General features: G+C 43.0%; 1 protein-coding gene across 2 annotated transcripts; it reads left to right on the forward strand.

Annotated features, from left to right (window-relative positions):
• The first annotated feature begins 3,410 nt into the window (after nt 1-3,410).
• LOC133012325 (progesterone receptor-like) lies at nt 3,411-14,396 on the forward strand. 2 transcript variants are annotated; one of them, XM_061080300.1, is made up of 9 exons: nt 3,411-4,482; nt 5,463-5,599; nt 5,865-5,981; nt 6,400-6,546; nt 6,683-6,889; nt 8,041-8,185; nt 9,553-9,683; nt 9,806-9,957; nt 13,203-14,396. In XM_061080300.1, exons 1-9 carry the CDS (start codon nt 3,623-3,625, stop codon nt 13,365-13,367), a joined length of 2,061 nt encoding a protein of 686 aa, XP_060936283.1. In that variant the 5' UTR covers nt 3,411-3,622; the 3' UTR covers nt 13,368-14,396. The 2 variants fall into 2 exon arrangements, with proteins under 2 accessions (XP_060936283.1, XP_060936284.1); XM_061080301.1 differs by having other exon boundaries at nt 6,400-6,543.
• The last annotated feature ends 1,122 nt before the right edge of the window (nt 14,397-15,518 follow it).

Raw genomic sequence — 15,518 nt, forward strand, 5'->3', positions numbered from 1 at the left:
ACCTGTCTTGCAACTATTGGTATTGTGTAACCTCATTGGTTGCAAGTTGAATGAAATTCTGATGTTTGCATCACTAAATACTACTGGTATACTACTGGTACCATTTGCATTTTAATAAGTATAACTCTATAATGTGGATTCAGCCTTTTCTTCCACCAGACTGAGATATTATATGGAGATATATGGATATACTGTCTATATGTAGAGATAATAAATATCTATATCAATCTATATATCTGACATATTATCTTACATCCAGGAATCAAATCCTTAACTCAAGTAAAAGTATTAATACCATTACAAGAAGATGTGCATTCAAAACCTTTTTTATCAACAAAATTAACTAAAAGTATAAAAAGTTAACTCACTCAGTGTAGCAAAATGTTTTACTATTTTACATGACAACTATGCATTAATATTACTGCTGCATTAATGTGTATGATGCATCTTACTGCTGTATATTTTTCTGGAGATGTTTTAAGGTTGAGCACATGAACTACTTTATACACTGTTGTGTGGATTAATCTACAGCAACACATCATATTCTATACGATCATTAAATGTCTGAGGGAACCATGCATCTGAACCATGACTCATTTCGCTCTGTGATGGTACATTGGCACCTGAAAAAGCAAATTAAGCTGTCAGACATTTGTGGTTGAGCACTATATTTCCTTCTGAGATGTAATGGAGTAGAAGCAGAACATTGCATAAATTCCATTAATATTAATGTTAACTACAAATACCTCAGCTGTGTATTTCAGTACAATTCTTGAATAAATGTGATTAGTTACTGTCCATCACTGAGTAGAGAACACACTTCCACCAAGGCCACATCGTCATAAACATCTGTAATTTTAATAATTGCATGTTGAATGAAAAACTGAAGTATACATTCCTAAATGCTACTAGTGCCATATGCACCATGAGTTATAAGTACAATTCTGTAATCTGAATTCAGTGTTTTCTTCCGCCAGATTCAGATTATTTTATAATCTCTATATATAGATCTATAAAGTATTATCATCTTTTTATAGGGCAATATTTTAGATTTCTACATCTAATACATTATATCATGTCCCTATATTATTGTATATTTATTACCATATCTCTTAAGGAAAGTGATTGGATCTGCCTCTTTAACCGGATCCATTTAGTGAGTTCTTTCCACCATTTGTGTGCTAATCGGTTGTGTGTAATCCTGCTGACAAATAAACAAACAAACAGATTGGCAGGCAGACACGGGTGAAAACATGACCTCCTTGGTCGAGGTAATAACTCACCTTCGAAATACCTTTTTGATTTTGAAGGAACGAGAAACACATTACCAGTCGGGGTTCAGTGTGGAGAATATATGAGGCCAATATATCATCAGTGCTGTCAGTTATAAAAAGGTTCGCTCATGCTGACTCGTGAAAAACCTTGTTAGTACTGAATAATGGAAGCAGTCACATAGCGTAAAATAACAAACACGTCACTCACAATAAAAGTTAAATCATCTATACTTAATTGCAGAAATAAGATCAAACACACAGAAACACCATCTATGTGTGTGTGTGCATCAGTTGTGACTGAATAATCATCACCTCCAGTCCACCTAATGAGGCAAACAATTCCTGCAGCACAAGACCTGAGCATCTGCAATCAAAAATAAAACCCAATTATCACCCTCAAATAGATGCGTGTCAATCTTGTATAAAACCAAGAAAAAATCAGAAAATGAATGTAGTGTTGGAGATGTTCTTTATACTATCTCCAATCCCCCTCCTCCCCCCCTCACACACACACACCAACAGCTGCACCTGGATCTCACTGTCATCGGCGTCCGCAGCCCGCCCAGACTCCCCATCTCCTCAAGAGATGTATGTATTAGAAATCCGACAGATCTTGTTCTGATGAGGCTCATCCACCACCACTCACTTCTCCTGTTGCTCACTGCTCGTCCATCACATGCTGCCCAGATATAAACGGATGTAAGTGCAGAGTGACTTTCAGATCCTCCATTAACATTGCTCTGATTTCCCATTATGGTTTTGAGTAATATATAACGTGTTGGCTTTGAATTTGAGCAGGTGGGCACGTACTTCGTGTGATAGGTGTGTCTATTTACTCGTGGATTGGGCCTCCAAATATGGATTGAATACAATTTTGAACTAACAATTAAGTAGCACTTAAATGCCACTTACTAATAGCACTTTGTAGTTTGGCTTTCTTGAAGAAATTGTACTTTCTTGATTCATGTTGTTCTGGGTTTGTACCCTCATGGTTGAATGCACTCATTGTATAAGTCGCTTTGGATATAAGCGTCAGCTAAATGAAATGTAATGTAATGTAATAAATTAAATTAGGAATACAGTAGTGGTTTGAGGCTGTAAGCATTGTTGGAGCTTGTCTCTAAATATTAAAGTGATTACAGTGTATCTTCTTTTTAATTCTGATCATTCTCACATATAAACGGATAAAAGTGCAGAGTGACTTTCAGATCCACGATTAACATTGCTGTGATTTGCCATTATGGGTTTTTAGTAATAAATAACGTGTTGGCCTTAATTTGAGCAGGTGGGCTCGTATTTCGTGTGATACGTGTGTCTATTTACTCGTGGATTGGGCCTCCAAATATAACTAAATCCTTGAATACAATTTTAAGCTAACAATTAAGTAGCACTTAGATGCCACTTACTTATAGCACTTTGCAGTTTGGCTTTCTTGAAGAAATTGTACTGTCCTGATTCAGGTGTTTTCTGCGAGGCTGTAAGCATCGTTGGAGCTTGTCTCTAAATATTAAAGTGATTACAGTGAATCTACTTTTTAATTCTGATCATTCTCACATATAAATGGATAAAAGTGCAGAGTGACTTTCAGATCCACGATTAACATTGCTGTGATTTGCCATTATGGGTTTTTAGTAATAAATAACGTGTTGGCCTTAATTTGAGCAGGTGGGCTCGTATTTCGTGTGATACGTGTGTCTATTTACTCGTGGATTGGACCTCCAAATATAACTAAATCCTTGAATACAATTTTAAGCTAACAATTAAGTAGCACTTAGATGCCACTTACTTATAGCACTTTGCAGTTTGGCTTTCTTGAAGAAATTGTACTGTCCTGATTCAGGTGTTTTCTGCGAGGCTGTAAGCATCGTTGCAGCTTGTCTCTAAATATTAAAGTGATTACAGTGAATCTACTTTTTAATTCTGATCATTCTCGCGAGAATTTGTTGTTAGTTTGCATTCGAATGACCTGTGGCGCGGTGCAGGGCATCACATGAGATCACAAGTTGCGTTCAGGGTCTTTGTCCAGCGTGTAAAAACAGTGTGTCCTTCTAAACTTCCACACTCTCCCCGAGCTTCCTTCCGCTCGCTGCTGACGAGGCCGAGCTCGTACTGCATGGACCCGGTGCTGGACGCGACTCAGCTGAAGTTCTCCAGCTCCTGAGTGTCGTAGCAGAGCAGAAGTGTTTGGGACGTCCCTGCAGCCTGCGTCGATGCCTGCTCCTCTCCGCTGAGACTCAGGAGCGGAGGCTCAGTGTAGGAGGCGTTCCCCGCTGCTGGAAAGTGTTGTTTTATTTGTTCTCTGCGCAACCCGAGCGCACTCTCTTAACTCCGGTGGACACGTGTCGGGAATGGCCTTTCACTCACGCCTGGCCGATATAGAGGAAACGTCGCACTTGTTAATGATGAACGATCGTGCACGCTCGGACACCGCGGACTCTTGCGTGTGTCCGAGCACGGCCGAGCTCAGCAAGGCGGTGTCCGTTTCCCTTGGGCTGGATCCGGCGTCTTCTCCACCGAGCCACTGCTCCGGCGGCGGCTTCCAGGACTGCGAGCCCTCCTCCCCCGCGGGGAACGGCACTTCTTCCCGGGCGGTGTCTGAGTTCGGATCGGCCGCCCACGCCAGCTCTCTGACGGAGGACGACTTTGGGAAAGTGTGCCACGGCATCCAGCAGGTGAGCTGCATGGACATGCTCCGAGCGGGCGAGATCCTGGACTTGGCGCACGGCTCCGTGACGCACGGCCCGGTGATCTCCAGATACGTCTGCAAGGAGACCAACTTGTTCGCCAGCTCCGTGATGGAGCTGCCCGCGTCCTCTCATGGAGACGACCTCCTGCCCTTCCAGAAGCACTACTCTGCCCACCCGGACCACCCGAACCCGCACAGGGACTCTCCGGGCGGGTGGTGTGCCAGCGAGCGCGCGTACGGCGGCCGATCCGAGCCGGAGAGAGGCGGATCCGCTGGACATAACTTGTTGGGCAAATACTGTCATTGTGGGCAAACCGGTCTCGGGTCCAGACAGGAATGCCACTGTGTCTGGTATGGAAAGGGCGAGCAGCAGTGTGGCAGAGGGGGCATGCGGGGCGCGATGGCACAAGGATACGGCCAAGTGGAAAGATACCACAGTGCGATGGCTCCAGGACAAGCCACTTTCCCCACTATCAAGACGGAGCCGTCCGTGTGGGTGGACTGCTCAGATCGCACCTTCAGGTAAATAAGGACACTTTGACAACTATGCATTGGGGTTTCACGTTGGCACGGGGTCAGAAGGGCATCTCCGTGAATAGCCACACACATTCTTTCCTACCGTCCACTGAGTCTCGGCTTTCTTGAATGAGAAACAAAAGGAGAAATGCAGCGTGAACGGCGTGCCCACGCTTTGATCCACCAGGACATAAAGCAAGTGATAATGAGCGTTCCATTCTTGGATTGTCTCCTTGTATTAAACATTTAAACGTGATGGGCTTTATTTCATTTGATTTGCATTCTTTAAAGCTGTGCTGTCCCGCCTGGTTCCCCACTTAACGCCTTGATATTTCTGTAAAGATCTACAGGGCATCGTCACCAGCACGGTGCAAGTTAATTCAAACGTGGTGAACATGATTATGGAGTATTGTTATATGCCATACCGGTTGCAGATGTCGCCATGTATCGGCATAAATCATCTTGGAGCTCTAACAGCCTCATGTGCCTCTCCCTCTGTCCTTGGCCAAATGTTTCAGCATGAACTCTGGACTGAGCCAAAGGACACCCTATCGCAGACTCCTCACAACTGTCCCTGTCTGTGCTGTGACTAGCTACACAAAGCACCAGTTAATATATCGCTGTCTCTATAAACAAGAGATACAGCACCTGTTGCTGATCCTGCACTCACCAGAAGCCTATTTTATATGCTGGGTTTGCTTTGTTTGTAAAAATCGCCTTTACTAGTTGTCTCTGAATAAATTTACGAGATAGGGAAGTCTCTTGGTAAAATTGGATTTGGAGAATTAGTCCAACAAACATCCAAACAGAAAGCTTTGCACTCTCTGAGGCCCGCCCTACTGACCTCAATCTGCTGTTACGGCATCATTTGACTGTCTGTCCCTGTTTTTATTGCTATATTGGCTGCTTTTAAATGTGAGACTTTGGTCTGAACCTTTTAAAAAGCTTGTTTTTTAATTTGTGTGTGTGTTTGTGTTTGTGTCTAGGCATGACAATTTGTTTCCAGGTGTGTACCTGTCCGACAGAAGAGTGTGTCAGGTGTGCAGCGACGATGCCTCTGGTTGTCACTATGGAGCAGTCACCTGTGGCAGCTGCAAAGTGTTCTTCAAGAGGGCTGCTGCAGGTGGGTGTGAAACACACACACACACACACACACACACACAACCCACAGATGCACATCAGTGCGCATTTACAATTACACATCCGCTGATTTAATTTCTTACACCCACTCCCTCGCTCCATGCAGGCAGGGCACAGTGACCTGACATTAGGAGGGAGAGTTGTTTGTTATCAGTAAACACCCACGTGTCGTTGCTATGAGCGGAAGCCATAGTCATTGTGTAAAATCACTCCCCTCATTCCCCCAGGACTTTTTTTGTGCCTCCCAGGTAAGCAGAACCACCTGTGCGCCAGCCGGAACGACTGCACCATCGACAAGCTGAGGCGGAAAAACTGCGCCTCCTGCCGCCTCAAGAGATGCTTCATGTCGGGAATGAGCCTTAAAGGTGAGGAATTAAAGGTGAGAACAGAAGGGAGTGACTGAGGGAGGAAAGTATGCGTGGTGTGTCCAAAGGAAATAGGGGTCAGCGTGGTCAGATACCGTAAATGCACTGGATCAGAACTGACTAATCAAATGTTCTAGCTTAAATACAGTGTAACAAATGCATTTCAGCAAAGGCCAGGGGAGCTTTTTTTTTTTTTTTCATCTACCAGCCAATGATTGAAAACTTTTCCACATGGTTACGATGAGGAACTGCTCCTTGGGCTTAACAGTCATTTAAGTATTCTCCTATTTATAGTCTTCCCATGTTTCCTGCTTTGAAATGTGTTATCAGACAAGTCAATAAAAACATTTACGCTTCTTATCTCATTTATGTCCATTTTTATCTTTTGCTCGTCCATATTTGCTGCGGTGGATTCTAGGTCGCCGGCTGAAGGGAGCCGCACAGACAAGGAACGGAGAGGAGGAGCTACCTTTCGCCGCCTGGGGGTCCGGAGACAGACGAGAGAGGACAGGGAAGAAAGATGTTATCTTGGATCCCGGAAGTGCAGCTGCCAGGGCTCAAGGTGGTGAGGATTAGTATCGTATGCAAGCTCAAGTTCTATGCTAACTCAATATTGAGCATCCTTCTGCGGTACAAGATTATATTCTTTTGTATTATTTCTCCTGGCTCGTGTGTCACCCTGTGTGTGTGTCTGTGAACAGCGTCCCAGGTCCTGGCTCTGAGCATACCCCCGACCCTGCGCTCCTGCCTATCGCTGCTCAGCATCCTGCAGGCCATCGAGCCAGCTGTGGTCAATGCCGGACATGACCACGCCCAGCCAGACAGCCCTGCGTCACTACTCACCAGCCTCAATGAGCTCGGGGAGAGACAGCTGGTAACGGTGGTGCGTTGGGCCAAGGCCATACCAGGTAACACAGCTTAGGCCAAGGCAACAAGCTGCAAACTAGTCCATCCTACCCATGGTTCTCCTCGGCCAAGGCTGTTCGCAATAATCTGCTGTCGTACTTTTTTGAGTTTCAGCATCCTGCCCAGACGTAGCCATTTGTACATCTTAGTTAGCAAAACACTGCGAGATCAGGCCTGCAGCCCGTATTGAGCAAATGAGGGGAAGACACAGTGGGTAGATGGAAGAAGAGCAGAGAGTTGCATCACTTTTATAATCTCCAGTTCACAATCGTTCTGCCAGAGAAAGTATCCAATGTGTGTTATAAGGAACCTTAAAAGACACATCTTGTTTACTAGAAAATGGGCCAAATATTTAGCCACATCTGTGGAACTCTACCTGCCATGTGGGGGTATATCCTACGCAATGCAAAGCATCCTGTTCAACTGTGAACCACTAGAGGGGGATATGATCATATTGAAGTCAAGTTTTGCTCTCTTTTTTTATTGAAACATACACAAAACACATACAAGACAGTCCCAGAGAGCCCACAGGTATAATCAAAGACAATATAAATGTTGTCAGGCATACAAAAGGGGTATATATGACAGAAAGTGACTAGACACGCACACGCACACACACACACACACACACACACACACACACACACACACACACACACACACACACACACACAAAGTTAGGATCAAACACTGAAGGTTTCAGTGTGGATTCAGAATCTCCTTCACCAATCTTAAACACACCTCCTAAAAGGGGACATGACTCAAAATAACAATTATCTATGTATCCTCAAAAAACTTCTTTGGTTTACCACAGTGCATTGGGATGTAAAAAGATTACTTAAAATCATTGATAAAGCATTCAATTCCCTTTACTGCAATGAATATGATATATACACATTAGGATTATCATGTTAACCATGTCAGAAACAGATAAATTAAGATTATCCAAATAAAAAAAAATGTGGGAAATGTTAAAGGTTCGGAATCTTGTTAGAAGCCAAGTGATGCTGGCCTGCAGTGTGTCCATACTGTGTAATCTCTGTTGTCAGTAGTTAAAAGGTCTTCTCATGTGTTTTGATTGACATGTGTAAACTTCTGTCATCCTGTTGTCATCCCTTCCACTCATGTGATTAAACACGCGTGTTGTTAACAGGTTTCCGTGACCTGCATGTGGATGATCAGATGTCAGTGATTCAGTTGTCATGGATGGGGGTGATGGTGTTCGCTTTGGGCTGGAGGTCGTACACACTTACTAACAGCTCCATGCTCTACTTTGCTCCAGACCTAGTCTTCAATGAGTAAGTCAAAAACAAAATCATCCTTCACACATTATATGTCTGTAAAGATCTAACGTTGAATGGAAAAAGTTAAATAAAAGTTGTATTATCGGGAGAATCCGAGTTTGCTCGCACTGAACATCTGTAAAATCCATTGTGACATTTGGGTTTCACTTGTAACCACAAGTGAAACCCAAAAGAAAGACTAAAGGAAATCATCCATTGAATGTCTCCGTCTTTGGCGAGACAGTAAACAAGTATATTCTGTTCTTACCTCTCTATCTGATATACCTGGCCGCAGAGGGACCACCTCAGATGATTTATTCCTTTTCATCTTTATGAAACCAGTTATCAGTCTCTAAGAACCGCCGCAGCATTGAGCTGTTTCACAAGTTAGGATTTGTGCTCCTATGAAAACACTTCTGACACTTCAGATCTCCTACTTCTGTTTTTTCCTTGCACTTTTAAACCCTGAACACAAAGGTCATGACCGTGCATGAAACAGCTATTTTCAGACATTACCCCTGGAGGACGACTGCGCAACTGTGTCCGGACTTTCTCCTTTTTCACATGAACCACACATCAGAGCCCGGCCTGGTGCAGGATGTAATGAAGACATCTCACTGCAGAGATCACATGTTTTTGTTACCAGCACATCAACACCTGCCTCAGCTCCTATCACCAAAAGCTCTCTTGACATTTTAGTCTTCTTCTGACGTGTATGGCACGGCCTATTCATCCGGAAATAGTTGTGTTAGAAACATTATCAACACGACCTACAGAGGATTCCCTGCTGTTTTCACACCGTTTGACTTAGGGGCTGGCCGGACAAACTTTAAACACGGAGAATGTCGGGAGATTATCTGGAGTTCAGTGCCTGTCTGAAAGAAGCTGTGTAAATAGCAAAGCCACAGCCTCACATCAGTACATTGTCCTTGTGGTTTGATGAGGATGTTGCTCAGAAAGCTGAAGCCGGACTCAAGCCCCTCGTAGCATCTTTTACTCGGCTGCTATTTCGCGCAACATTAGCGAGACACTCATTCTGCCTGCATTAGACCTCCGTCACTCTACTGTGCTGCTTCTGACCTGCGTAGTCATGGATAAGCCTGCCCTTATAGCTGACCCTCATTTTGCGCTGCCTCTCTCTTTTTTCCATTATCCATCTCACTCATTTGTTCTCACCTCGGTCACTTCTCTTCTCCTTTCCATCCCCTCTTGTTTCTGCCACCAGCGATTGTGTTCCCCCTTCCTATATCTCTCTCCGTCTGACCCTTTCTTGGCTTCTCACCACGTCTTGTTTTTCGCAACTTGTGCTCCTTCTTCTTCTTCTTCTCCTCTCATGCTGTTTTTTTCCCCCCTTCTTCTTTACCCAAATCCCTTCCTCACAGCCACCGGATGCAAGTGTCCAGTATGTATGAACACTGTGTGCGAATGAAGCTGCTCTCCCAGAGGTTCTGCATGCTGAAGGTCACCCAAGAGGAGTTCCTGTGCATGAAGGCCCTGGTCCTCTTCAGCATCAGTGAGTCAGCTCGGGGCCGAGTGAAATACAGCCACACTAGAGCGCAGCCATACCTCAGAGAATTGATGGGGCTGGATAAAGTCCGTGAGAGTTATTGTTGTGTTCTGGCTTTGTGGTCACAGTGCCAGTGGAGGGTCTAAAGAGCCAACGTTGTTTTGATGAACTGCGGACCTCCTACATCAAGGAGCTGGACCGTTTGGCCAGCCACAGCGGAGAGACCACCCGTACACAGAGGCTGTTTCAGCTCACACAGCTGCTGGACTACCTCCAGTCGGTAATACACTCGCAGCTCCATTTCACATTTCACTCTGAAACAATATGTATAAGTGTCATTTGAGTTGGTGTCACAGAACCACACAAGCAGGAAATGGTGTGGATCAAAGTTCACCTCTTAAGTACACAAACAGTGTGTTTGGCCTACAGCCATATAGGGTTTCCTTATTATTCCCTAACTAAACTACACTGACTTTTTATAATTTCTAGCCAGTAATTACATTTAAAATCAAAGCAACAGTCTTTTTGTAATCAGTTACAGTCGTGTCTGTGTATTCAGTAACATCATATCCTGACAAAACAAATTCTTCTCATTTTTTCTACCAACTGACAAACCGAGGGTGCAGCAACAGGTTGAGCACAAATCTCCAGACACTGACAAATAATAAACACACTCAAGTGTCATGTGACTTCACTGTACTGGCTGCTCATTGGCAGAGAAGAATGACAGAGTAAACCTCTGGTGGAAGCATTGGTACAGCAAAATAAGTGGGATAGTCCCTGAGGAATTGTAATGAAGATAAACATCAAATACACCCAGTCCTGTCTCCATGACTTCAGAGGACTGAACATTGACTTACATCGATTTCCTGGGGACTAACTCTAATCTTAAACACCTAATCCTCACCCTAAATATAACCTCAAACTAAACCTAACCTTAATCTAAATTGAACCAAAACAAAAACCTTGTTATTGACATCATAAGCACTTGGTTTTTGTCCCCATAAGGAAGTCAAGTCTCATAATGTGACTTCATGAACAGATTTAGGTCCCCACAACATGTGTTATACCTGTACCCTGCAAACCCACATACATGCACAAAGGGAAAGCAGGAAACCACCATCCAGTAGTTCTAGACAAAAAGCAGAGACACTAGTTCTGATCTTCAGATGTAAACACATCTACACACAGAGAAAGAACCTCCTGCAGCTCTGACACTTGTCCCACCTGTCGACAATGAGTGTTACGCCTGCTCATCTATTTAATTTAATTGTTCCTTTTGCTAACTACACTCACAACCCTTAGAGTCATCAAGTGTTTTCTGTTCTTCAAATGTGTTTTTGCTGCTCAGATTTGACTCATCTAAATAAAAAATTATAGGCAAACTAGTATGGCACCAGGTAGAGACCCAACAGTCCCCTTCAATTTAATTAATCTGCACCATCTGATATTTATTTAATCAAGAACCATGAATGATTCCCTGGGAAATCAGTTCAAATGTTAAAAAACACCCTGACAATATTAATGAAAGTGAACAAATAAGTACTCGATGTGTCACCTGAACGAAACGGAACAACGTGTGATTTCTTCCCACGCCACACCCTTCCACCAAGGTTCATAATCCGTCTGTTAGTTTTGATGTAATGCAAAGTGGTGAAAACATAACTGCGGAAGCATATTGCATTCACTTGAAAATGAGATAATTATCTCGTAAAATCCAAGATACATTTTCATTAAAAATTAAATAAAAAAAGGGCTCTGTTTTTCTCAAGTGAATGCATTACGCGTCCGTACATAACCTCATAACATAACAGTGGTAAGTAACACATACACATTTTCATTGATTCTGTTCCATCATTAAACTCTAAAACTGGGGGTTATTGAAATAATTTCTTTTGTTCCAGAGTCCGCCCTGGATAGTTTACTACTTCCTAGAAACACTTAGCAGACTCGCCTGTCTGACTGTCAAGTACCTGTAAAAGCCTCAGATTAAGCCGGAGGCAGAGCACCGAACATTTGCTGTTTTATAGCCACAAGGTGAACCCTATTTTTCAGTATGATTAATATCCACTGGAGGATGGTCTGACACTGGGGCTCTCACTTTTATAAATTATTTTATTTTAAAGTAGAGAATCAATGAGTCGTAAATGTAAAAAAAAGCACTTTATGAAACTGTAATAAAACGACTTGGATTTTCACAAACTAGAAGCATAGTTTAGGTCCCTGTCTGACTCTAGGTAGTAATATCAAGTGTGGAATCATTGAATCAGTTAGCTCATTAAATACTTACAATGCATCTTCCCCTGTCACCTATCCACTCTGTGGTTATTGAGATAATTCTGTTAAAACACCTGCTCGAACTCCTGGGTTGAAGTTGCCGTTTGGCCCAAAGACACATCTCTATGGCTCAGAGACCTCTTGACCTTTTTTAACCTGGATCAAATTAAGTTAAACTTGAATTTGGACTGTGGGAGGAAGCCAGAGTACCCGGAGAAATCTTGAAGCCGGTTTATTATATTATTTATCATTATGCTCTATAATTAGGATTTATTATTGAACATCTTCTATAAGCGCTAATGCTTTATCAGTTATTTAATCAATATTTGAAGAGAGGAGAGCTGTTTGCCTCCTATTATTGTTGTGGTTGTTGTTGTTGTTGTATGTATATTTTTTACACTATTATTTATTTCCTTTTTTTTTATGTCTTATGATCGTATGGGGGTGAGGGGGCTATAATGTTTACAATGAAACCTGAATGCCATTATATCTCTTGTTATTTAAAATATATGATGCAAAATATTGAAGAAAAAAATACTGTAAATGTATTTTGCAATATATTTTCTGTGGTTGAGTGACCTAAACATCTGTAACTTAAAAATGACAATAATATGAAATGGGGCTAAGAGGGATGTTAAGAGTCTTGGTATATGAGCGACCACTAGAGGGAGTAGTTGCTTTCTTTTTTAATATCTTCAGCAGCTTTAATACTATTTTTGGAGAGAACAATATGTCACAGGAAAAACTCCTGACTTCCCTGATCAGGGTGCGACCGGGAGCACAACTTGCAGGAAGTTTGCAGCCGCAGTGAGCAGAGCAGCAGCCCTTTGAGCCTCACGTCTTTCACTGTGGATTTACCCCAGAAGGGCTCAGCTCTGTCTCTGTCCCTCTCACGTCTCACATCTTCCCAGGCCTTAAGAGCTGGCAGGCAGCCAGCGCCTGTCTGGCAGGGATCTTTTAGGCGGAAGACCAGAGTTGATCGGGACTTTACAGTTCAGACCCCTTCGGCTTTAGCCTGCCTGTGGAGCTTAAGATTGTCACAATGAGTATCATCTTTTTAAACCCCCTGTCTTAAAGGTCGTGTCAAAAGACGGCGCTTCGGTGCCATTTGTTGTTTCCTCTTTCATCTGCACACTTTGTTCTCTTTCAACGTCGTACACATCTAAGTGCTTCGTCTTTGTTGCTAATAACCCCTGCATGATATTCATTTTTTTTCTGTCTCCGTCTACCTGTGTCTCTTCATCTCAGGTCGTGAGGAAGCTGCACCAGTTCACCTACGATCTCTTCATCCAAGCTCAGTCCCTGCAGACGCGTGTCAACTTCCCAGAGATGATCTCGGAGATTGTGAGCGTGCACGTGCCCAAGATCCTCTCCGGCATGGTCAAGCCCATCCTTTTCCACAATACGGCCTAGAGTTAGAAAGAGAGAGAGAGGGAGAGAGAGAGAGAGAGAGAGAGTGAGTCCCTACACCTAGTCCTCCGAGAGAGGATTCATGATTTTACGAGGTGAAAGAAGTATAAGCCCCTCTTTACAGCGAGGCTACGAGTGGGTTTTAACAGAGGGGAATACAGCACATTCTTCCAGCCTAATCTAATCTAGTTACATCTACTCTGTTCTTCTTGCTGCCTGTTCTCTGTGTCCCGCACAGCAAATGTTTCTGGAGCTGATTAAAACACTATTTAGCATGCATTCCTCCACGCAAAGCCTGTGAGTGGCCACTGGTCTGGCACGTAGTCTTCCTCAGCCCTTCGTACAGATTGTGACAAGAGGCCATGTTTCATTCTGAGAGGTAAGACAGTAGAAAGGAAAGCTTTTCTCTTTTTTTTTTCTTCTTGTAGAACTCACATCACCGTAGCTTGTGTGTGTTTGCCGTAGTTTGACATTTTGACTGGCTTTATTTTGTTTCTTCCCCACAATGAATGTTATTGTGCGCACCTTAGATGAACACAGTCGTTGAGTGACAGTTAATAATAGACGGTTGAGACATGCATGCTAAGAGGCAGCGCCATATGAAGACTTTTCTGAAAGCTGCTCTCGTCTGTAGGTTTAACAGTCGACTGGATCAAGGTGACGACAAATGAAATGCACTTTTGAGAGTTACAGTGTTGATGTTAATGTTTAAAAATGTATATTTGTCAAAATGTCACAGCAGAAACAACAAAGAAAGCAATGTGAAACAAACTCAACATTCTTCGATGACTATATAGTGACTTCATTTTTTAAAAGTTTAATTGTTTCTGAGTGTCAAAATGTTACAGATTTTCCAGAGTGGGCATTTCATACTGTTTTAACTTTTCTACAGTTTCTTAAAGTGTTCTTTGCAGGTGTTTCGTTGTGTATCATCATGTCGTAGCTTTTTGACAGTTTTGCTAAACGTCCAATGAATCTGCTCATTTTTGTTGCAACATTTACTGCCCAACATGTAATAAAACTGAAGCATGAGTGTGTGTATCTGGTGGTCGATAATGAGGGTTGAGGGCTGTTAATGAGTCGCTCTCGCTTTTTATAGCACGAGTCTGGTTAAAGTGTGGTCTCTCTCCTTTTTTTTTTTTTGGAGTGCATGCCTGTGAGAATACAGTAATCTTCCCCGTTTCCCCTCTGTCTTGATAGATTCCTTTCAGTCTGTGGTGCAGTCAAGTGGACAGACAGGCTTTAGAAAACATCACAAGTATTTTCTACCGCTGAATCACCCACCCCTCGGGATTAACCCAGTCTCCACCCAGCCAGGTAATAGATCACAGCAGGGACCCAGAACATATGACAGAGTCAAACGAGGAGGCCTGGCTGATTTATTCAATCTCTTCATCCTGTGAGAAACAGCCCAGGCCTCCAGCTCTAGCTTGGGTTTTCATGCCATCCAGTGGCGGATGTAGTAGCTGCACTCAAGGCTCAGCAGTGGCAGCAGGCTACTACATCTGTTGGATCCATTGACATTTGCTTCGTAATGTAATTGGACACGGATTCACTCGATGTTTGAACTAGGTTACCGTTAAATAGTCAGAGTCACGGGAAGGGAGCTCTCACAGCATGAAAGTGTGACGGCAAACACAGAATGTCTTTTAATAAAAGGCACAGTTCAGGGCTTGACCGTGAAAAAGTAACACATTATTACACTTAACACACAAGTAAAAGATTCAGATCAGAATGTTTTATTTAAAGAATCTGCAGAAAATAGAGGAGGAAAACAAATGGCCTTTTACAATTTGTACAATTGTTTGTGGGACGAGAGGGAAAATGACACATCTTTAAGAGCTGGTGTATTTTGGGTACATGGTGCGTGTAAAAAACCCAAACTGTAAAAAGCAGCAGTCTGTCTGGGTAACCTCTCCCGCCTACCTCCAAGTTCCATTTCCTGAACCACCTCTTTCAACAAGTATTTGTCCCTCTCATAAATGAACTGGAGCTGAACGAAGTTTGGATCGAGAAAAGGCACGCTGAAATATCACTTATTTCTAAATATACATTCCCTGTTACTCCGGCCCTGGTGGCTTTCCTTTAAAAGGAATTGCATCTTGTAGGTTTTGCAATGATCAAAAATGTATGTGTTGATGTGGACATTTGAAC

The sequence above is a fragment of the Limanda limanda genome, chromosome 10, assembly GCF_963576545.1.
Source record: "Limanda limanda chromosome 10, fLimLim1.1, whole genome shotgun sequence".
NCBI lineage: Eukaryota > Metazoa > Chordata > Actinopteri > Pleuronectiformes > Pleuronectidae > Limanda > Limanda limanda.

What these genes read in the sequence shown, in the direction of transcription:
- LOC133012325 (XM_061080300.1), top strand. Translation starts at nt 3,623, where the DNA reads ATGGCCTTTCACTCACGCCTGGCCGATATAGAGGAAACGTCGCACTTG. An exon ending in CTTCAAGAGGGCTGCTGCAG is followed by an intron (nt 5,600 to 5,864) that starts GTGGGTGTGAAA and finishes TGTGCCTCCCAG; the next exon opens with GTAAGCAGAACCACCTGTGC. An exon ending in TTGGGCCAAGGCCATACCAG is followed by an intron (nt 6,890 to 8,040) that starts GTAACACAGCTT and finishes TGTTGTTAACAG; the next exon opens with GTTTCCGTGACCTGCATGTG.